The sequence below is a fragment of the Acomys minous genome (genome assembly GCF_964271855.1).
Source record: "Acomys minous genome assembly, chromosome: 6".
In the NCBI taxonomy this organism is placed as follows: Eukaryota; Metazoa; Chordata; class Mammalia; order Rodentia; family Muridae; genus Acomys; species Acomys minous.
This window is the reverse complement of record NC_140487.1, coordinates 106,170,491-106,194,213: the sequence shown is the minus strand read 5'-3', so window position 1 is coordinate 106,194,213 and position 23,723 is coordinate 106,170,491. Positions and strand designations below refer to the sequence as shown.

General features: G+C 48.2%; 2 protein-coding genes across 5 annotated transcripts in view; one reads left to right on the top strand and one right to left on the bottom strand.

The window, feature by feature from the left end:
- The window catches only part of ZCCHC17 (zinc finger CCHC-type containing 17), a 40,116-nt gene extending 26,831 nt beyond the window's left edge, over window positions 1–13,285 (top strand). For all 4 annotated transcript variants that reach the window (XM_084787672.1, XM_084787671.1, XM_084787674.1 and 1 more), the window contains 3 exons: window positions 5,163–5,263; window positions 7,197–7,342; window positions 12,332–13,285. In XM_084787672.1, coding sequence (XP_084643798.1) covers window positions 5,163–5,263; window positions 7,197–7,342; window positions 12,332–12,490 — 406 coding nt within the window. In that variant the 3' untranslated portion in view covers window positions 12,491–13,285. The remainder of the gene's footprint in view (window positions 1–5,162; window positions 5,264–7,196; window positions 7,343–12,331) is intronic.
- Window positions 13,286–13,628: 343 nt separating this feature from the next.
- On the bottom strand, window positions 13,629–20,587 carry FABP3 (fatty acid binding protein 3). The gene is made up of 4 exons (XM_084787677.1): window positions 20,434–20,587; window positions 16,882–17,054; window positions 15,113–15,214; window positions 13,629–13,898 (listed from the first exon to the last, which is right to left on the bottom strand). Exons 1-4 carry the CDS (start codon window positions 20,504–20,506, stop codon window positions 13,848–13,850), a joined length of 399 nt encoding a protein of 132 aa, XP_084643803.1. The 5' UTR covers window positions 20,507–20,587; the 3' UTR covers window positions 13,629–13,847.
- Between the last annotated feature and the right edge of the window lie 3,136 nt (window positions 20,588–23,723).

Below are 23,723 nucleotides of genomic sequence, written 5' to 3'. Positions count from 1 at the left end.
GAGATCTTTATTGGAGAAAAAAAAAATAGAAGCGCTTACATTTATCATTCTGGGGGAAATTGCTTTAGCTATGAGGGAGTTTTATCTGAAAAGAAGGGAGGTAGCATTTGCTGAAAAGATACTGTGCACATCAGTGCCTGTGGTTCTCATAGCAACCTGTGAGGTGAGGATGCTCTTCCCTTTCACTTCAGAGTTCTAGTTTGCAGCTGGAGATGAGTAGCCTGTGGCTGGGTCAGATACATTGATGTAGGACGCGGTGTTAAAGCACATCCCTGCTCACCACACAGTGCCACTGTGTGGGACCCAGCTGCTCATATTTCTGTACCTTAGTGTCTAAGTCGTGATGTATCTGTAGGGCTGCTCGTTGGCAAAACACTTGTTACAATGGTAATCTTTCATAGCTTCACTCAGAAATGCTAAAGTGTGGCATTTATTGATTACATTGCAATAAAATCACCTTTTCTCTAAAGAACCCTATGTTTTGCAGACTAAGAAGCTGAGAAGTTCTTGGAAGCTACCCTTACAATAGCAAACTATAAAACAAGAAAGACAGCACTCTGGAGGCAGAGGCAGGTGGATCTCTGTAAGTTTGAGGCCAGCCTGGTCTACAAAGTGAGTCTAGGACAGCCAGGGCTACACAGAGAAACCCTGTCTCAAAACAAAAAACAAAATAGCAACAACAAAAACAAAAATGCATGGGAAAGCATAGGAAGGGAAGGCTTTCTGCTTGCAAGCAGTGTAGTCTATTTCTAGTGAAAGTCAGGTGGCTGAACTTGGGATGAACTGCACACATAGCAAAGAAAGCTTCATGCAATGGCGGCGCGATCGCAGAGTTCAGAGTTAGACTTCCATCGCAGATTCTGGGCTGTCTCCAGACTAGTACATGATCTTAAGCAGATTTTTTTTCCCTCAAGACAGGGTTTCTCTGTGTAGCCTTGACGTCCTGGACTCACTTTGTAGACCGGGCTGGCCTCGAACTCACAGCAATCCGCCTGCCTCTGCCTCCCGAGTGCTGGGATTAAAGGCGTGCGCCACCACGCCCGGCCCTTGAGCAGATTTTTAATCTCTATAAACCTCAGCTTCCTTCCCCCCCCTTATAAAATAGAAATAATGAGACATAGCTCAGAAATAACAGAATGAGGGCCATCGAGATGGCTCCATAGGTGAAGGCCTATGAGACCCACCTCGTAGAAAGAACTGACCCTTGCAAACTGCCCTCTGACCTCTCTACACATGTATGGTGGCACAAGTGCATGTGTGCACACATAATAAATGTAGTGAAATAAAAATGACAGGAGAGTTTAACAAGAGACTTATTAGCAGTAGCCATCTTATTGGTTAGTCTATCATAAGCAGTATAGATAGCTACTTGTAATTATTATTTTAAGCACGTCCTTGCTTTTCCCAGTACTGAACTGGCACACTTTCTCTTTGAAAGAACATATATAGGCCATGAGCACAAGTGCACAAGGGCCTGCCTTACCCTCTTTGTCTCTTGTAGCCCCTGATGTCTAGTGTTCTTTTTGTCACATTCATTTACTATCTATTCATTACAAGGCAAGCGTGGATGCTATAGCTTGATGAGGGCTTTATTTCGGGTCTTCATGTTCAGAGAGAAGGTGATATTTGAGCTAGGTGTTAAGGAATGGATGTTGTATTTTCAGAAAACAGGAGGAGGAAAGGTGTTTGGGGCAGTGAAGACTTTAGGAAAGGCACAAGAAGAAAAGCAATAGCACATTAGGGGGCCCTGTGGTAGGAGTGGTGACTAATAAAATCTGTGCCCCCTCTAGCCCCCAGCCTGCCCCCCCTACTTGCCCCAGCCGAGATATCCTTTCCTTATTATGTTCAACATCCTGGTTTCCAGCTAGTACTAGTTGGCCAGCCTCTTGTTTTTCTATCAAGATCTATCTTGGCTTCACCTTCTTTTTTTGTTTGTTTGTTTGTTTTGTTTTGTTTTGTTTTTTGTTTTTCGAGACAGGGTCTCTCTGTGTTAGCCTTGGCTGTCCTGGACTAACTTTGTAGACCAGGCTGGCCTCGAACTCACAGCGATCCACCTGCTTCTGCCTCCCGAGTGCTGGGATTAAAGGCGTGTGCCACCACGCCCGGCTTGGCTTCACCTTCTTGAAGCAGGTTCTCTATGCTGCCTGGCTGGCTTCAGACTCACTCTGCACCTCAGGCTGGCCTGGGACTCACAGAGATCTGCCTGCTCTACCTCCCTGATGCTGGCCTGACCTCACCTTTCAGCATCCTCTAGTAAGTGCTGTTTGTGAGGAGAGGGTTAAAGGAAGTTTCCAGGAAAGCATAGCTGACATAGCACTTAGGACTCACCCTAAAGCCACTCACATGGCTTTGGTGTTCCCCTCTGCTAGGCTATCAGCTCCTGGGAGTAACAAAGAAAGTGCTAAAAAAAAAAAAGAGAGAGAGAGAGAGAGAGAGAGAGAGAGAGAGAGAGAGAGAGAGAGAGAGAGAGAGAGAGAGAGAAAGGAAAGAAAAGAAAAGGGAGGGCTGGAGAGATGGCTCAGAGGTTAAAAGCATTGACTGCTCTTCCAAAGGTCCTGAGTTCAATTCCCAGCAACCACATGGTGGCTCACAACCATCTAATAAAGAGATGTAATGTAGGTAAAACACTGTATACCTAAATAAATAAATCCTTAAAAGAAAGAAAGAGAAGGCTCATCTTTTGTTGTGCTGTGTGCTGGGGGCTGAACCTCAGGCCTGTGCATCCTGGGCATGTGGTCTTTGTGCGTTTGCTCCTGCCACTAGTTTGGGCACTGGTGCATACTGCTCTAGCTAGCTGAACTGAAAAGAAAGAAAAGAAAAAAAAATTAATCTGTGTGCTGAGTAAATTGAATGAAAAAGCACAGAACCATGGTGACCACTGAGGAAGTCATCACTGTGATGAAGCCTAGCCACCACAGTGGCCATGAGTCAGACAGTGAGGGCTGACTGTGCAGTGCTTGTCAAGTGGGAGGTCTGATTGGGCGTGTGCTGCGATATGTTTAAGCTGCAGCCCAGGGCCACTTAAAACAAGGACACCTGGAAACCTAAGCATGTGACTTACTCTCTGTTCTCAGATGCCTGTCTTGGTTTTTGTCATTCAGACTTTACTATGTTCTGAAAGGGCCCATTTCTATAATTCAAAGCAGATAATTGGCTCTATGTATATTTTGATTTTTCTAGGGCAAAGACCAGACATTTGCAAAGACCTTTTCAGAACTTAAATTACATGCTTGTCTGCACTGTCCACTTGGGTAGCTTTGAATAAGATGGGGCCTTTTAAATATAAATTAATTAACCCTAGCTACTGCGAAGGCAGCTTAGTGAGACTCTTGTCTCAAACTAAAATGTGAAGAGAGGGCTGGGGATGAAGCCTGTGGGTGCCTTGCTTGCCTGGGATGTGAGAAGCCTAGGTTCAATCCCCAGTATCTCAAAGAGTAGAAATAAGTAAGTGAAATTTAATATCTTTTTGGTTTTATTTTATTTCCATTTTTATTTTATCTGTATAGGTATTTTGCTTGCACCATTTGTGTCTGGTACCCTCAGAGTCTAGGAGAAACTGTCAGATCCTCTGGAATTAAAGTTACAGATGATTGCAAGCCACTATTTGGTTGCTGGGAATTGAGCCTCAGTCCTTTGGAAGAGAGCTAGTGCTCTTAAACACTGAGCCTTCTCTCCAGCCCTGTGAGATTTACTATCTTATTCCATAGTCACACCAGCTACATTTTAAGTGTTTAGTCACAACGTGGATGAGTTTCACAAACACCAGGACTATACAAGAAGTATCCTGTGTGTGTGTTTGTGTGTGTGTGTGTGTGTGTGTGTGTGTCTGTCTGTCTGTCTGTGTCTATGCTTGTGTATGTGTGTGTAGATACACCTTTTGGTACTGAAAGGTGAAACATGGGCGTTTTGTATGCTAGGCATTTGTTAACACTGAGTTCACATCTTGGGTACATTAGTACTTTTATTTTGAGACAGTTCCTTGCTAAATTGCTCAGGCTGGTCTTGAACTTGGAACTTGTGAAACTCCTCCTCAACATTCTGGGATTATAAGGGTATACCGTCACTGCCAGCTACAGTAAAAAGAAAATTGATCTTGTGCTGTTAGCATAGAGTGGTGGCTCCTCTGGAGTAGGGCTGACTTAGGAACAAGCATGAGATGGCCGTCAGGTTGGTTATTGTTATCAGTCCCAGTGCTAGTTATGTGGGAACGCTCAGACACTGGAAACCAGAAGAGCTGTGTACTTACATAAGTGTGTGTGTCTTTTATACTGGAGCATATGCTCATTAGAAGTGTGCTAGGAGGCTGGGCATGGTGTCACACACCTTTAATCCCATACTTGGGAGGCAGAGGTGAGCAATCGCTGTGAGTTCAAGGCCAGCCTGGTCTACAAATTGAGTCTAGGACAGTCAAGGCTACACAGAGAAACCCGGTCTCCAAAAACAAAAAGGAAGTGTGATAGGAATGTAAACGCCAATCACCCGTGGCCTAGGGGCTTGGGGAAGACTTGAGAGAGAGGAGCCTCAGAGCATTTGGGAAGAATTGTGGAGGTGGAGTAAGAAGAGCGAGGCTTCAGCTCAAAGGCAGAAGTTACTCATTGGCCAGGGCCTAAATGAAGTAAAGAGGAGGCTGAAAGCCCCAACACCACGCTCTTGTAAAGAACTCGGGCTTGATTTTTAGAAAGCCTGTGAAGGTCTTTTAAACCCATGAGGGATCTGCTAAGGGCTGTAGGGTCTTTTTTGAATAGTGAGTAATTATACTCTCTCTTCTTGTTCCTCCTCCTTTTGAGACAGGGTTTCTCTGTGTAGCCTTGGCTGTCCTGGAATCACTCTGTAGACCAGGCTGACTTCGAACTCACAGAGATCTCCTGCCTCTGCCTCCCCAGTGCTGGGATTAAAGGCGTGTGCCACCACTACCTGGCAGTTTCAAATGTCTTTCCTGTACATTATTGAGAGGAAGTCTAGTCTCATTGGTAATTATTATTTCAAATCCTCATTCTGAATGAGGGGGGAAAGCTGTTTCATTGTCTTTTTCTGCCCAACACTTTTTTCTTTCCGTTTTCTTTGCCAAAAACAAAACAGAAAACCAACAACCAGCATTACGTAGTCATATATATGGCCACATCTCTAGAAGGTGCCTGTGGTCAGGATCTCTTTCATTCCAGGCAGGAGGAGAGGCGGAGGCGGTCCTTCCAGGATTACACTGGGCAGAAGATCACCCTTGAGGCCGTCCTGAACACGACCTGCAAGAAGTGTGGCTGCAAAGGTGGGCAGAGGCCTGACATCCCATCGCTCTCGTGTGGACCCTCCGCCGGCTGGAAGGCACCATGGAGTTTAGTCAGTGTGATTTTTAGTTAACTGCTGGCCACACTCACTCATACGGCCCTCCGGCACACTTATCTCCAGGCACAGTTACTGTTCTAAGAGATGTCATGACTTGGAGATACATTCCTTAAGGATCTAAATCGGACGCTTTCCGTCCATCCCTATCTCAGAATTAAGTTCAGAAGGCTGATGCAATGCCCTCTCCTAATAGAAACAGAGACTGTCTCTTCCTTTTTGCTCCATTTTCTCAGGTTTCTTCTAGTCTTACTCAAATATTAAAAGCTTTTTAGCCTGACTTCCCTTATTGGAGCTATAATGAGAGAGACTGCTGTCTTCACATTTTCAGTGACCTAAATTTGTCACCTCCCCATCCTTTCTTTCCATCCATCATTCTTTGTTCATTTTTCTGCAGTGACGGGTAGCAGATTTGTGTCCTGGTTGAATTCGTGGGGTTTTGTTTTGTTTTTATTTTTTCTAGGCAGGGTTTCTCTGTGTAGCCTCAGCTGTCCCAGACTCACTTTGTAGACCAGGCTGGCCTCAAACTCACAAAGATCCACCTGCCTCTACCTCCCAAGTGCTGAGATTAAAAGTGTGTACCACCACACCAGCTTATTTTTCAATTTTATGTGCATTGTTGTTTTGCCTGCATGTGTATCTGTGTGAGGGAGTTACAGACAGTTGTGAGCTGCCATGTGGGTGCCCGTATTTGAACCTGAGTCCTCTGGAAGAATAGCCAGTGCTCTTAACTGCTGAGCCATTTCTCCAGCCCCAAGTTTGTGGGGTTTTAAGCCCCTATTTTTAATTAACAAGAGAGAGAAGGAGACTGTGACAGTGAGAAGCGGTACCCAGTGAGGAAATTGTGGCAGCCTCCCTTATATCTGGAAAGCTGGGCTGTGTCCCTTTTCCAGGCCTCATCTAACTTTTGGGCTCAATATACAAACACATTTATACACAGCCCTGTAGTTACTCCATGCACTTCTTTCCTTCTCTTGAATGAAGTGTCTGGAAACCCTCTTCTGGTCTCCTTGGGTACCTGCACTCATATGTACATACCCACACACAGGTGCACACGTATAACATAATTAAAAACAACAGACAAACCCAAATAAATTTCAAAAACAACCAAAGGGACTCTCTTATATTTTTGGTTGTGAGTCTAGCCTTTAACGGCTGAGCCATCTATCCAGTCCCAAAGGGACACTCAGTAGCATCACACAGGCTCAGTGTGGAGCCCCTTTACTTATATCCACCTGTTGTTCCATAAAATAAGAAGAATAACAAGAAATAGAATTTGACCCAGCCAGCAAAGGTCTGGTTGAAGGTAGCTGGCTTTGGTGCATCAAAAACAGCACAAGACAGGGAGACATCAAACCTGAGCTAACTGTACACTTTGCTGCTGTGTGATCCTGAGCTACTTAACTCTGGGCCTTCGTATCTGATGCAAAGGCAGGGCTTGAATTTCATCTCGAAGGCCCTGGCCAGACCTGACAGTCTGAATTCTCAGGGTCTCTGGGCTTGAATGTGAGTGCCCACTTCCTGCCAGCTGTCTTTCTTTAGGGCTTGGCCTGCAATTCAGTTCCCTCGGTTAAACGTTACGCTCTCTGGAACAGTGGTTCATTGTCAGGAATAAGTTCCAAAATAGATCTTTAAAAATTAATAAGCCCCATTGCTAAGGGAGGGCAGCACAAGCCTGCTTGCTCGTATCTTTTGCCATTTCCAAAGCTGCACCAGCGTCTCCAACTGCTCTAACACCAGCTCTTGCCTGGGTCCGGTTGGGTGGGCATTGCTACCTTGAGGTGGCAGAAACACAACTCCCAATAAGCAGAGGAGGCAGTGTTTTTTTACCTCCCTAGCCTTTGTGTTCTTTTCTGCAGGCCACTTTGCAAAAGACTGTTTCATGCAGCCAGGTGGAACCAAGTATTCTTTGATCCCTGAGGAGGAAGAGGAAAAAGAGGAGGCAAAGGAAGAAGGAGTTGAGAAGCCTGACGCCACAAAGAATTCTTCCAGGAAAAGAAAGAAGGTAAAAGCTGGCTTGCTATTATTTATCACATTTCTGTGGGTATTGAGGTACAAATGCATTTTGTAAGCATTTAGAAAAAACAAGCTCTTATAATCATTCCAGAGAGAGTTGTATTAGAAATTTTGGCGTATTCTAATCTTTTTCCTAGCTAACAATATAAGTAAATGTATATCTATACATATAATATAAAATTATAGTTATTGTAACTTTAGTTTGGTTCCTATTTTCTTCTTCTTTTTTTGTTTTTGTTTTTGTGTTGTTGTTGTTGCTGTTTATTTGAGACAGGGTTTCTCTGTGTAGTCTTGGCTGTCCTGGACTTGCTTTGTAGACCAGGCTGGCCTTGAACTCACAGCAATCCACTTGCCTCTGCCTCCCTAGTGCTGGGATTAAAGGTGTGCATTTTTCTTATTTTTAAGTATCCTTAAGTGTTCATAAAACAAAAACAAACAAAAAACAACAAAAAAAAAAACCCTTGATGTTAGCTGGGTGTTGTGGTACAAGCCTGTGTCTGTGATCCCAGCACTCAGGGAGGCAGAGGCAGGTGGATCTCTGTGAGTTCGAGGCCAGCCTGGTCTACAGAACAAGTTCCAGGACAGCCAGGGCTACACAAAGAAATTCTATCTCTAAAATGAAAAAACAAACCAAAAAACTTGATGTTAAAAGCCACATAGTGGCGGATCTCAGAGTTTGAGGCCAGCCTGGTCTACAGAGTGAGTTCCAGGACAGCCAGGCAGGGCTACACAGAGAAACTGTCTCAAGAAAACAAAACAAGCAAGCAAAAAGCCACATAATGTTTCACTCTATGACTATAAGGATTGGTTGAGTTATTTTTGAGATAGGTTCTCTTGTGGCAGCACTGGCTGCTCCTGCAGAGGACCTGGCTTCAGTTGCCAGTACCCAATGGTGGCTCACAACCACTTTTAGCTCCAGTTTCAGGGGATCTGACACCCTCTTCTGGCCTCCTTGGGCACTGTACATATACAAGTAAAAAATAATCTTTTCAAAAGAAGGGCAGGGCCTGGAGAGATGACTCGTTGGACAGGAGCTTGTTGCGCTCGCTCTTCCAGAGCGCCTGAGTTCAGTGTCCAGCCCCCATGTCAGGTGTCAGTTACAACCACCTGTAACTCTGTCCCCAGAGAAGTCTGACACCTCTGGCCTCTGTGGCCTGCACTCACTCACAAGCATACATTTAAACATAATTTCAGAAAACAAAATATCTTTAAAATAAGATTACTGAGTCAAGGGAACCAGGTTGACAGCTCACACCTGTAATCCCAGCACTCAGGAGGCAGGGGAAGGTGGATTGCCACAGTTCCAGGGCCAGCAGAAGATAGGTAGTGAGTTTGGGCGTTTAGGGATGCAGACTGTGACGCCGCTTGAGGGGGGCAAAGTCTGGTGGATCTCTGAACTGGAGGCCAGCCAGGGCTGCATAGAAAGACCCTGTCTCAAAAGAAAAGAAAGAAAGAAACAAAAGAAAACAACTAAAAATATATTGAAGACTTTAGGGTTCTTGGGGCTGGAGAGTTGGCTCTGTGGTTAAGAGCACCTGTTGCTCTTGCAGAGGACCTGGGTTCGATTCCCAGCACCCACATGGTGGTCCACAGCCATCCATAGCTCGAGTTCCAGGGGATCTGATGCCTTCTTTTCGTGGGCACCAGGCATGCACATGGCTCACATAAACACTTGTAGGCAAAACAACTGACACTAAATATAATAAAGAAATAAAATAAGGACTCTTAAGGCTCTAGATAGACCGTATCAAATTGTCTTCCAGGACGCACTTGCCTGCTCCCATCAGTGGGTGAGAACTGCTGTCTCTTGGAGTTGTCTTCATTTGTTGCTGAGAGCACAGTGATTCCTAAAGCAGATTTTATTGTGGTACAGACAGAAAGATTTGTAGCATGCTGTGCAGAAAAGAGGGAAAGAGCTGTGCTGTAGTTTGGTCAGCCAATAGATGCTTTCCTAACTTGTAAGATATTTCTGTGGTCGGTTATTGAGTTTGTTTTGTTTTGGTGGTGGTTGGTCCATGTTCCCCTTGCTCTGTTGTTGTTGTGGTTGTTGGGCAGTGAGGGAAGAACAGGGTCTCTCACTATGTAGTCCTACTTTGCCTGGAACTCTATTTGTAGACCAGGCTGTCCTCAAATTCAGCGGAGATCCATCTGCCTCTGCCTCTTGAGTGCTGCTGGCATTATAGGTGTGCGCCACCATGTCCAGTTTTTTTTGTTGGTGTTGGTGGTGTTGGTGGTGTGTGTGCACATGTGCATGTGTGCGTGCGTGTGTTTAAGATTAATTTTGATGGCTACACAGAGAAACCCTGTCTCGGAAAAAAAGATTAATTTTTACACTGAGTCCCACCTGGCTTTTAATTTTTTCTGAGATAGGGTTTCTCTGGGTAGCCTTGGCTGTCCTGGACTCACTTTGTAGACCAGGCTGGCCTCGAACTCACAGGGATCCGCCTGCCTCTATCTCCCGAGTGCTGGGATTATAGGCGTGTGCCTTCAGTGATCCTCTTGCTTTAGCCTTCTGAGTGCTGGGATTGCAGGTGTGAGCTTTTTAAAGATTGGTTGAGTGGTCATTTTGTGTCACACATTACAAGCTCTAGGAGTGAAAGGCTCTGATGTAATCTTTCCCCTCGGTGGGTTCTTCACATAAAGATTATTTTCATTCTGTGTGTAAGGATCCGTTAGAAGAATTAGCCACGTAGCTTGAAAATGGTTGATTTGTATATTCTCTCCGTATCACTAGCCTGGGGTCTCCTGAGTACTTTAGACTTTGGCTTGAGTCTTTCTAACATAATTTGAGTAGTTTGAGGTCCCTGGGAACTTGTGACTGGCTGTGTGAGTTAAACCTTAACTACAGTTCTTTCCTTTGCTGAGTGGGGCTGTTATGATCTTTGGCAGTGTTCCCTATAGGATGATGCCCAGCTCCTCAAAATAGAAAGCGGTGACAAGTCAGTTCCTAACTGACACTGACTTTTGGAGATGTGGCCTCACGGGCTCAGACTCCTTGTGTAGGTGAGCTGATGCTCCTGCCTCTGTGCAGGGCGCATTCTTCACAACACCTGGCTGTGACTCTCTTACACATGCTACCATGATTTCTGCTCTCTCGGGACGGGAGGTTCTTGTTGTTCCTGTTTGTTTATTTTTTTAACGTCTATGGGTGTGTGTCTGGGAGCCGTGCCTGTGCCTGGTGCTGGCAGAGCCCAGAAGAGGAAGTTGGCTCCCCTAGAGTTACAGTTGTGAGCTACTGTGTGGATGCTGGGAATTAAACCTGGGTCCTCTACTAGAGTTGCCAGTGCTCTTAACCAATGAGCTGTATCTCCCAGCCCCAGCCCTAATCTCTTTTATGAGCTCTCTCTGACAAGACACACACATATAGCCACACTTTATGTTTCTGCCCTTGTGTTTATAAAAATGTGTTTTAACAGCAATAATATCCTCCTAAGAGAGAAGCCATATACTTTTATTCTGTTCTCTATCGCACATTCATCAATTCCTAGTGTTGTACCCAGATCGAGAGACCAGATTGAGGCAAAACACTGTATACATAAAAAAATTAATAAATTTTTTTTAAAAAGAAGAAAGAAAAGCCTGATGTACATATGTCTTCCAAAGAATGCGAATAGCTGACGTGGTAGTACGGTCCTACAATTGCAGCCCTGCAAGCTGAGGCAGGAGGATTCAGAGTTCAAGGATAGAAGTGTGCTGCATGACCCTGTTTTAAGACATCCTACCCCCCAAAATACTTGTTTTTCCTGTTGTTTTGACTGTTAGAAAGGTTGACCTAAACTTATTTATTATTTTTACTTATTAATTTTTAAACAGTGTCTCTCTCCATTGCCCTGACTGTGTTGGAACTCACTATGTAGACTAGGCTGACCAATAATTCATTGAAATCCATCTACCATGCCCAGCAAGTACTTTTTAAAAATGAGCCAGAGCCGGCCGTGGTGGCACATGCCTTTAACCCCAGCACTTGGGAGGCAGAGGCAGGCGGATTTCTGGATTAAGAGGCCAGGATGAGTTCCAGGATAACCAAGGCTACACAGAGAAACCCCGACTCAAAAATAAAACAAACAAAAAAGAGAAGATGCTTATTTTTTAAAAAAAGGAAACGCTGGGCTGGAAAAAAAAAATACCTTGTGGTTAAAAGCACATGTGCCGCTGGAGTTCCTGGAGTTTGGTTCCCAGAACCCGTACTGGTTTCTCACAACCTCCTACAACAAACTCTAGCTCCGGGGGAGTCTTCTGGGTATTAACTCTGTGTGTGTGCAAACATGTTGTCATCTATGTTGTAGACATCAGCACACTTTCAACATGGTTCAAACAGGATAAAAGTCTACGATACAAGCCCAGCATAGTGATGCATACTTTTTTTTTTTTGGTTTTTCGAGACAGGGTTTCTCTGTGTAGCCTTGACTGTCCTGGACTCACTTTGTAGACCAGGCTGGCCTCGAACTCACAGCGATCCGCCTGCCTCTGCCTCCCGAGTGCTGGGATTAAAGGCGTGCGCCACCACGCCCGGCAGTGATGCATACTTTTAATCCCAGCAATTGGGAGGCAGGTGGGTCACTGTGAGTTCAAGGCCAGCCTAGTCTACAAAGTGAGTCTAGGACAGCTAAAACAAAACAAAAATCTACATTACAGGTGCCATGCGTCTTAGTTCTTCTCATTTGAGATTTTGCTGCCTTTTATAGCCTGGCTGGTGTGGAGCTCACAGTATACACTCTACCAAATCTGCCTCTGTAGAGCTGGAATTACAGGCATGTGCTACTTTGCCCGGGGGTTTTTTGTTTTGATTTGTTTTTTCTTTGCAAGGTCTGATGCAGTCCTGACTGACCTTGAACTCCTGATCTTCCTGCTCCCACTTTGCCAGTGCTGGAATTTCAGGCATGCACCACACAGCTATATTTCACCTGTTGGTCACCTCCTGTGGTTTTGATATTAGAGATAGACACACAAATGTTGAAACTGTACATTTCCCTTTTAGGAAAAGAAGAAAAAAAAACATAAAGACAGGAAATCATCTGACTGTGATAGCTCTGACTCTGAGAGTGATGTGGGCAAGAAGGCGAGACATACATCAAAAGACAACAAGGCTACAAAGAAGAAGAAGAAGAGGAAGAAACACAAGAAACACAGGGAATGAGGGCGGAGTGGGCCCTGCAGCCCCCGGCTCCTAAAAGACTCAGTAGTGAGAAAGGGGCCCCCACCCCACTGACTTCGTCCCCGTGCTCTCAGGTGGCTTCTCCTCATGCAGCAAGCAGATTGGGGAGCTAGAGGGCAGCTCCCAAAATGTTTTTCCTTATTGCTCCTGGTACCTTTGCAAGTGACCCCTGCGGCCATTGCATTCATGCACATAATTTCCTCATTCAGCCGACGGTTCTAGTCTCATCCCCGGCTGCCACTGCCAGAGTCCTTTGCAAGAGTCCATGCTAAAGCCACAGGTGCCACTGTGGAGGGGAGCCTGGGAGCCTGGCTGTGGCCAGAGAGCAGCCCCACCGTCCTGCTATCTGGACCAGTTGTGGGTGACTTCTCCATTTCCTCATCCAGGGTCTGTACCATGGCCGTTACCAGTCTTTGCAGTGACAGCTGAACTAGAAATCTGCAGCCATGGTCATTGCTCTGCTTTCTGTCTGTCACTGCGGGAGTGATTGCTTCCATTTCAGGTCGCTGCTTAAATTCCTGGCATAAATGGAACTGTTTGTTTTAAACTTTCCAGAAAGCCGTATTCCCATAATCCTTCCTGGGTAACTTACAGACTTAACACATCAGTTCACAGAAAACACTTAATATGTTATCCGAGACCCTGGAAAGTGGCCAGACTAAGGCCACTGGCAGGTCACAGCTTTCTGGAGATCACTTGTAAGGCCCCTCTTTCACAGTGAGGACTTATTTTTTCTGGGTTGATTAAAAAACAAAACCAAAAACAAACAAACAAAAACCCAGTAAGACTCTGTAACCTTGGGGACTTGCTGGGCATTAGCAGTCACCTCCCTCCACAGTGGTCCACACCTGACCCCTATGTCCTAAGCCTGTACTCCTGATGGAGGGCAACCACAGCACACCACAGAGTGCTCTGTGCAGGATGGCTGTGGGGTAGCCACTCAGTGACAGCCAGTGAAGTCATCTGACCGTGGGCAGGTGAGTGTGAAGGCGCTGTGCATGTCCTGTAGTTCCTCACGGGTGACCTGAGACTGCACTCAGCTTTGTATCAGCTGCTTCCCAGGTGACCTGCAGGCTGTCATTTCCTGTGACACAGGAAAGGATGACAAAAGGCAAGTGGCTGGCTTTGGCTCTGCTTTATTGACCTCAGAGCACCCTTTGGATAGTTTTAAAAAATAAACCACATACACAGTGGGAACTGGATCCAGGCTGATGCCCCTTATCTCCAGAAAAATCCCAACCAAAGTGTATCTATACAAAACACCAGAAGGAAAAAAATGAGGCAACGAGGTGCTGAGTGGAGGGGTAGCCAGTTGGCAGATCGGTGACGAGCAGCCAGGTCATGCCTTCTCGTAAGTTCGAGTGCTCACCACATTGCCATGGGTGAGAGTCTGGAAGGAAAGACAGAGTCAGATGGGGTGGAGCAAGGAAAGGAACGCTGCCACCTTCTTCATCCTGGACAGCACCTGAACACTTGCTGTGTGCCAGGCGAGTTACATTCCCCTCCCCCCATACAAATCTTTTAAGATGACAAAATTACCATTTTAGAGACTTTGGGGGGGGGATGGGCCCTTGAAAGAGGAGGTAAATTGGTCAAGATTCAGCGCTTTCCGGTTTCCCTTTTGTATTTAGCACTGGCCAAAGGTGGTGCCTGGTGCATAGCAGACAGGCGAATAAGAACATCCAGACCCTCGAGAAACTGCTCATCTGCCATCTTTTTCTCCCTCCCCTGACCACCTAGTATTCTGGCACGGTAGAGCCAAGCCATGGCCACACCATAATCTAGCTGCCCAGTGACTATAGTCCTGTTTGTTAGCCACCTTCAAAGCTAGGCACCTCACCCCTAACCTGGTAGGAACCCCAGGCTCCTGTGACTGTGCAATTAGCAGGTCCCACTGAGCTGACACTGCTCTCTGTGCTCCTGGTGCAGGCCTACAAGGCAATGTTCTCCTACTGAGGCTTTCAAACTTGTCCCAAAGCAGGTCTGCGGGCCTGGTTCTATCACCTGTCTAGACAATAGTTACTTTCAGGAAGCTAGGAACAGTAGACAAATGGCAAGCCAGGAGGGGGCCGCTCCCCAGCAGTGTCCACCAGGCACAAGCCTACTGCAGATGTCTGCTTTCCTCCAGGAGAGGACAGTGGCAGCTGCTCTAGAGAGCCTGGGATCAACTGGTCCTGCTTCCTGCCTCTGCCTGGGGAACAGCAAGCAGGAGGCTGTGGTAGGTACCCGCTGCGCTTTTCCCAGTTGGACAGTGGTTTTGGCTGTGAATACACTGGCCTCCCAGCAGCCCTCAAGGTTTGTGTTATTACTGGAAGCCAGGTGGTGGTGGCGGCACACGCCTGTAATCCCAGCACTCAGGAGGCAGAGGCAGGTGGATCGATGTGAGTTCAAGGCCAGCCTGGTCTACAAAGTGAGTCCAGGACAGCCAAGGCTACACAGAGAAACCCTGTCTTGAAAAACAAAAAAGTAATGTGTCCAAAGTCAAACAGCCTTTAGGCTGATACTTGAATGGTGTCATGACTCCACCCCTGCCTCCTGTTAACAGCTCCTCTGGCCTCCAGGAAGGACCTGAGCTAAAGAAGGCCCCACCACTGCCCGTCTTACCAGGATGAGTTTCCCGTCACTTAGCTCCCTCGTAAGCGTCGACTCCTGCCCGTCCCACTTCTGCACGTGGACAAGTTTGCCTCCATCCAGTGTCACGATTGACTGTGAAAAGAGCCAGAATTGAAGGGCAGGACAAGTGGAGCAGGCCAGGAACCTAGCCAGTAATGGTGCTAGGATTAGCATTCAGATAGCCCGCCTCCAACATAAGTACACAGGGTTCCTGCTTTGTGGTCGCCTGGCAGGGGCAGGGGCTCAGCCTAGAGGCACAAGCCCCAAGGGATGCTAATGCTGAGGTAGCTCAGGTGGAACACAGCCCCAGGTTCCCCTCAAACCCATCCTTCCCTCTGAGACTGGCCAAAGAGGAATCCTGAAGAATTTTCTAGTCCTGTGCACGTCAATGTCTAAAAGGCCCTTGGGCTTTTCCCTTTAGTTTGTATCATGTGACACCACCACTCCTGCTCAACTGGCAAAAGAGTAGCAATCCCAAGGACCAGGTGTCCTTGGAGTTTTTGTCAGCTCTAGTTTTTAGTGACCATTTGGTCCCCAGTGTCACCAGCCTATCTAAGCTAGTTTGTATCTGGCAGATCTCTCTTCTCTAGGAATTTGGGAGCTGTAGGCCAGAAAAAGAACCAGGCAGGGTTTGTTAGGTAGGAGCCCAGAGGGGTGATGGCTGAACATGATCATGTCTCTTTGCTGTCTATGTTCCATCTTACGGAATCATCCTTCCCCATTGGCTTTTCTCAACTGAGCAGTTAATTTTTGACCCAGACATCCCAGTGGACCACTGTTGTATTTAATGTGCGATCTGGTCCCACAAGAAGGTGGCAAGTTTAAGGATTTAGGTAGGGGCATGTAGTAGAGCAGCTGCCTCCATACAGGGTAGGCTGTCACTCAGGATACCATCCTCTGCTCTATTGCTAGCCTGCCGTGTGGTCCTGAGCTGGGCTTTAGCTCTCCTGCATCTTCAAGACTGATACCTACCCTGTTCTTTCTGGGGCCAACTGTGGGGAGGAATCAGCTGAAGCAGATGAATTTTAGGGTCATGATGCATAGGATACTAGGAGAGGGACAACCTATAGATAAAGATGTCAATAGCTCTTCCTCAGTGCTGTGCCAGGCCCAGAGCCAAGGAGGTTTGGAGCAAGCTCCCAGGATAGCCACCATGAGGTAACTAAGCAACAACCGGCAGTAGGTGCCCCGTCCCATACTCTGGAATAAATACTTGGAGAGACTACAAACACCTTCAGCATTCATGCTGGTAAATGCACGTCCTTGAGCTTAGCTCTACCTGTCAGCTGCTGGCTCTGGAAAGTGTGTGTCAGTGTCGGTGGCCTAGCCTGGGAGCTGCAGATAGGGCTCAGCCTTTTGTTCCCTGCTGCCTCCTTTGCTAACAGAGTCCGGATGACCTCAGTGCAGGGCACTGACTTCTGGGCATCATTCCTAAAGCATTTCAGGTCACAGCCATGGCTGTTCAAGTCTTCAGAGCTACAGCATACCTTGGCGGACAAGGTCACCCAGCTGAGGCTAGAGACACAAGGTCAAAAGAATATCTTGGCTCTGCTGCCCACACCAGTGGTGGCTGATAGATCCTTCTCATGAAGGTGAGAAGAAAATAAGCCAGAGCTTGTACTTAACCCCAGGGGCATCCCAGCCCTGAACCTTACTGAATCTATGACAGTCTGGCCCTTGGAGTTCAAAGTGAGGAAGCTAAGAGAGAGCCGGCCTCTTAGCCTACAGTGCCTCAGTACCCTCCACCCACTTTGACCTACCTTGACCTTCCTGTCATCTGCCGTTGTCTCATCGAATTCCACTCCCAGCTGAAAGCAGATCTCTGTGTTCTTGAAGGTGCTGTGTGTTTTAATGATGACATTATCCCCGTTCTTCTCGATGATTGTGGTAGGCTTGGTCATGCTAGCCACCTGCCTGGTGGCAAAGCTCACACCTAAAGGGCAGGGACAGGTGGTTGAGAATCTATTAGCTAGAGTAGAGAGGCACTGACAAGCTCAAAGAGAAGCCTTGGGCCTAGGCATGAGGAAAGAGGACCATAGTGGCCCGTGTCTTTGAGGGCCATTTTCTCATTCATTCAGTCTTTTCCTAAGCTCTGCAAATGTCAGACTGGTGTGAAATAGGAGGAATGTTGAAATAGGAGGAATGTTGATGCCAGGGAAGGTCAGCAACAGTGGGCATTAGAGTAAGGTATCAAGGGGTATGGATCACATAGACAGCCCCTCGCTCAGTCCTATCCCTGGAAGGTTTCGTTGATGTGAACACTGAGATGAAGTTTGAAGTTGCTACGCACTGTGACACCTCCAGAATGGAGCAACTGGTGCCTCTGGCCTCCTGAACACTGAGACCATAGACTGTAGAAAGAAGAAACAGTCAACTGCCTTCTACGGTCCCGTGGACAAAGACTGTCTACCAATTTCGCCCTGAAAACTGAGATTTGAGTGTCCTGCCCTCTGTGGCAACACTACAGCTTCAAAGCCTCCTAGTTACAAGTAAGTACAAGGGAGTTTTGTCTCCTTCAGACTTAAGAAGGCTGACGTGGTAGCGACAAGGGGTTGAGTTGAAGTCCCTGGGGGAGACTTCTGACATAAGCATTGGACCTGAGCCCTAGGCAAGGGGCCAAGCGTCCCACAAACAGGTGAAGTACGCAGATCCCTCAGGTCAGGCCTTCTCTTTGGGTTGTAGCTTCCCTGGAATCTTCCGTTGTTGACTACCTGTGCTCTGGTCCCAGCTCATGCTGAGCTGTTCTCAGCAATGAAGCAGGAAGCAGGCATATCCACCCAGCCGTGTGCATTTGCCTGAAGCTACATGCATTGTACAAGCTCTACATGGGTTGCCAAGTAATGCTTGGAACAGCTCTAAGTGTAGGCTTTATTACTCTCCATCTATAGATGAGGCTTAGAACCTGTGCTGTTATAAGCTGGGCGTGGTGACTCCTGCCTAGAATCTCACTCAGGAGGCAGAAGCAGGGGGGAATACCAAGAATTCAGAGCCAGCCTGGGCTGCACAGCCCCAGAACAGAACAACATGGACTACAGTGAGACCCTCTATCAAAAAGACCAAATAAACAAATAGTGCTTTGTGACATAGCTTCCCAAACTGTCTTTTAGTCCCACTGTACCACCCGTAGAATATACTGTACCATTAAAGCCACCATTCCTGTAGCCCCTTAACTAGGCTGGGCTGCTCTGCTCTGAGAACCTTTGGTTCTGTAGGATAAGGCTTGGGGGGCTTTGGCCTCAGCAAGGAGTGGTATCTGAGTGAGTTGGGCCTCAGTAGTGAACCAGTGGTTTCCCCGGGCCCTACCCACAGGTGTAGGGTGCTAATGAACCCTACTGCTGAAATTGGGGTGAATCTGTACTGTCCTGGGCTTCAGCCTGACTACATGTGCAGGTTAAATGGAATCTCAGTCCCCTAAAAGCTGCTCTGGGCTGAGGGTCGAGACGGTCATGTGCGCAGCCTGCTCAAGACCCTGGTTTCTATCAGCACCCAAAAAACAACAGCCCAAAGACACTGAGGCAAAAAGGAGGTTGGGAAGGCGGCTGCAGCTCAGGGAGGGGGTACTAAAGCCAGGCATCAAAACTAGCTGGGCATGGTGCATGCCTCTAACTCCAGTGCCATGGAGGCAAGAGAACCTGGTCTCCACAGGGAGCTCCAGGACAGCCACACAGTGAGGCCCTATCTCAACACAGAAAGCCAGGCCATCTGCCTTCCTGGAGAATGCATGCTTCTCGGGGTAGGGGTAGAGTAGATGCCGATAGCATCTCTGGCTGGGGGTGTGACTTGGCAGTCACCGTGCTTGTGTAGCATGTGCAAAGGCCTTGCGTCCCAGCCCCAAACCAAGAGGACAAAAATGCCCATTTCAGAGAAGAGCCAGAAGTAGGTGAGAGGAGGCTACGCGCACACTCCACCCCCCACACGTCATATGCCAGCCCTCCTTCTGGAAGAAGGAATGGAATCTAGCTCAGCCATGACCAGCCCAGTTTCTCTTGTCTCAACCTAGTCGACTCCACAGGAAGGGTCTTTACCTGAGCCCAAGACAAGAAAGGAAGGGGTGGGGCCATCTTGGGTGAATTCTTGGAAAGAATTCTAGGTAGTCCTAGCTTTTCAAATACTTGGAAGGCTGAGATAGCAGATTACAAGTTCAAAACCAGCCTGGGCAAGTTAGTGGGAGCCCGTCACACAAAGTATAAGAGGTTGGGGGAGGGGTGACTCAGCGGTAGAGTGCCTGCCTGGCATGCCACGGCTCTCTCTAAGTTCAGTCTTGAGTATTGACAAAAAGAAATCCTGGGTTTTCCTATCAGGTGGCGAGCATGTATATCGTGTTGTTTTCTTATCTAGACAAGGCATGGGGCTCTATTTTCTTTCTCTTCTCAAGACAGGTTTATCTGCTTAACCTTGGTTGTCCTAGAACTCACTCTGTAGACCAGGCTGGCCTCGAACTCAGAGATCTGCTTGCTGCCTCTACCTCTTGAGTGCTGGGATTAAAAGCCAGCGCCACCACCACCTGGCAATTTTCATAGCTCTTACTAACAAGGTTCTTGGAAGCTTTATTTTTCCCCATCCCGAAACCACACTTCCCCTTCTCCGCTCTTGACCTTGCTTCTGGCACCCTTTGCTGTATACCAGGCACCAGCTTTCTTCTGCCTATCCCTGGCACAGTATAGGCGTTATTAGACTGGTGTAGTAGGAAAGCCCACGTGTGGTGGTCGTCCTGCCCCATACCCTACCAGCAACGTCTCTGGCATTGATGCGGGGGCTGGTTGCACACACTACAGGTGAAGGTCAGACTGAGAAACAGGGCACCTGCACGGAGGGGGAGAGACTGTTGCTGATTGATTGCCCACGTCTCTCGTCACCTCTTCCTATGTTCCCTTTCGGGATTCAATTTCTAGACCACCATGCTTTCTTCTGCTGCCAGCTTCCCGCTTTCTTTTCTTTTACTCAACTCCCCTCTCACCTCCAGATCACACACATCCTTCCTAGAAAGCGCCTCCCAGCCCGGACCTCTGCAGCCACAGCTGTCCTCTGCAGCCACAGCTGTCTCTGCTTCTCGTCCCCCTCCCCCCCCCGTCCCCCCTCGCCCCCCTCCAGTTGCGTTGCTGGCCAGACTCAGACCATGACAGCCCCTTCCAGGACGCTGGGGGATGGGGCGAGGGTGCTCGAGCCCAGGATACTCTCGGTGCCTGGGTATTCCTTGCCTAGACTGGCAGGGAGGGTACGGGAGGTGCATGAACACTCCAGCTGGGGCTCAGTGCCAGGACCAGTTTTAGGGGCCCTCCGCATCCGGGATCCTGCGCCCGCGTTTTGCTCACCGAGTGACTTCATATAGTCATCAAAATTCTTGCTGTCCACTAGTTTCCAGGTACCGACAAAGGCGTCCGCCATGGTGCGATGAGAGAGAAGGCGTCCAGGCTCTCAGAACCGCGGCTCCTGGCGGGAGAGCCTCTTTAAATAGCCCTCGCATCACATGATGAACGTGGTCCACACCCCTTGCTCCCGAAATAGGAAGCCGGGGCTTGCATTCCCTCAAGGGGCTGGCGCCCATCCCCCAAGCCCGCCCGGCTCCTGCGTCAGCGCCGTCCGCGCGGCCCTGCCTGTGCCACCTAGCCCATCCCTGCCCTGGCTGTGGGGCGCTCCCAGACACCCAAGAAGAGCACTTCACAGCCACACAGAAAAGAAACTCGCCCCTGCGCTGGTGCCACGCTGGGAAAATGCCGCCTGACCCTTATGCCACCTCTTTTTTAATTCTTTATGGTTATACACTTATTGTGTGCTTGCAAGTGCAGGCTCGCTTATTGGGTAGGGATATCGTAACTCGCGGGAGTCACTTCTCGCCTTCTACCGTGTGTGTCCTTGTTATCAAACTGGGGTTATCAGGCTTGTCGGCAAGTGCCTTTACCCAATAACCCATCTCACTGGCCCTGGGTCCATGGGGGATCGGAGGGAAAGAAGCGGTAACCACAAGTAGAAACGAATTGGAGCCCAGACAGAGCGCGTGGTCAAGGTACTCCTCCCGGCGGGCGGGGTGGACACGGCGGGTGGCTGAACTGCCCAGTGCCTCACCTGCTCTGAGCTGAACGTGACCTTGCTCCCCTCGTGCTAGCCCCACACGTGCTAGCTCCTCCCAGCGGAATGTTCCCTGCTGGTGCCTCCCTGCCCGCCGCCGCTCCCTGAAAGCGCTTCAAGCTTTCCTGACCTCTGAGCTTGCGCTGGGGTCGTTCTTCTCTCACTTAGTGAAGAAACAGTCTATTCAGGCGGTTCTCGTGGCCGCGGAAAGCTTAACTGCCAGAAAGCTGTGGCCCTCTGCTGGAGTCAGTCTTTCCTCTGACTTCTGCCACTAGCCTGCTTGTCACCTTAAAGCACTTTATTAAATATGTCCCATTTTATTGATGATTGTAGCCTGCTCCAGGCTGTGATCACACTGGAACTTTTTTGTTTTGTTTTGTTTTTCGAGACAAGGTTTCTCTGTGTATCCTTGGCTGTCCTGGACTTGCTTTGTAGACCAGGCTGGCGTAGAACTGACAGCAATCCGCCTGCCTCTGCCTCCCGAGTGCTGGGATTAAAGGCGTGCGCCACCACGCCTGGCATATTGAACTTTTTATTGGTAAGTGGTAGTGTCCACCTTTTCACAAGCGAGTAAAGGAAGTTTAGTGGAGCCCATTCCGTGGTTCAGCAGATTTCTGGTTTTTTGCAGGTTTTTGTTTTGTTTTGTTTTGTTTTTAAGATCTATTTATTTATTACGTATACAATGCTCTGCCTGCACGTACACCTGCAGGCCAGAAGAGGGCATCAGATCGCATCATAGATGGTTGTGAGCCACCATGTGGTTGCTGGGAATTGAACTCAAGACCTCTGAAGAGCAGTCAGTGCTCTCAACCTCTGAGCCATCTCTCCAGCCCCCAGATTTCTGTTTAATAATTACCAAATCAGCATCTGGATGTGTAGCCCAGGTTGACCTTGAACTAAAGACCCTCCCAACACAGTCTCCTAGGATTACAGCTACGTGCTGCTGGCCCGGCTTGATCCAACAGTTCTTAAGGCACCTGGAGGCAAGAAGATCCTGAGTTGGAGGCCATCCTGAGCTATGTCGGGCGGGACCCTGCCTCAAAATAAGTATGCTCCTGGTTTGTGCTGACCCTGCTTTGGAGAAGAGCGTAGAGAACAGGATACAGGCTAAAATAATTCTCTTCTGGGAGCGTCATGCAGCTAGTGACTATAGGAGGGGACCTCTCCTGACTTGGGGACTCAGAGGAAGAGGGGCATAAAGGAATTTCTGGGTGTTGGAGGCTCTACCCAGGAGGGAGTGGCGCGCATAGAACTTCAGCCTCGGCTGGGCAGTGGGTGCACGCCTTTAGCTTGGGAGGCAGAGGCAGGAGGATCGCTGTAAGTCCAAGGACAGCCTGGTCTGCAGAGCAAGTTCCAGGACAGCCAGGGCTACGCAGAGAAACCCCGCATCAAGGAAAAAAGAAGAGGGCTGGAGAGATGGCTCAGTGGTTAAGAGCGCCGCCTGCTCTTCCAGAGGTCCTGAGTTCAATTCCCAGCAACCACATGGTGGCTCACAAACATCTACAATGAGATCTGGTGCCCTCTTCTGCAGATAAAGCAATCATATGTAATAAATAAAATAAATATTTTTAAAAAAAAGAGGAAGAGGAGGAGAGGAAGAGGAAGAAGAAGAGCTTCAGTCTCTAGAACTCTAGAAGGATAGTCGTTCTGAGGCCTGACTATTATACCTGCGGTGTGGCAAGGCCTTCTTCCTCGGCCTCTGTTTGTCCATGTGGAAGTCCCCCTCTCCCACCCCTATGCTATTCCAGGAAGGAGGCCAATGAGGAAGAGTCCTCTCATCCCTCCCTACCCCGGGTCTTGATTCCTTTGGAAAGCCCAGTTGCCAGCAGGCTGAGAAGCCTAATTCTGCCAACCCTGCAGGGACAGGCCTCAGGCCTGGGCCTGGAGCCCTGGTGACTTCAGCAGTAGAGCAGGTGCCAAGGGAGGGAGGGCATGGGATGCTTTCTGATTCAAGGTCACAGGCTTTAGGCGAGGAGCCTCTTCTCTCAAGGACTGACAAGCCAGGGACCCAGGGACCTGAGCAGTCTATCTGCACGGACAGTGTAGTACAGTGCCCGGGAGCTGGGGCGGCTGACAGCTGCTGGCAGAAAGATCTGTGTTCTAGTCTGATCACAGCGGGTATCAGCAGAGCTGGGTAGCCTTGAGCAAATTCACGTAAGCCACTTTAAGTCAGTTTCATCTTTGAAATGGGGGCTATGTGGAGATCATACACTTAAAACTCTGGTTTTATTTTTTATTTTTTAGTATTTATTTATTTATTTATTTATTTATTTATTTGGTTTTTCGAGACAGGGTTTCTCTGTGTAACCTTGGCTGTCCTAGACTCGCTTTGTAGACCAGGCTGGCCTCGATCTCACAGCGATCCGCCTGCCTCTGCCTCCCGATCGTTTGTTGTTTTTATTTTTGGAGACAGGGTTCCTCCATGTAGCCCTGGCTGTCCTGGAACTTACTTTGTAGATCAGGATGGCCTCAAACTCACAGTGATCCTCCTGCCTCTGCCTCCTGGATGCTAGCACCATCCGAGCAGCATGGAATC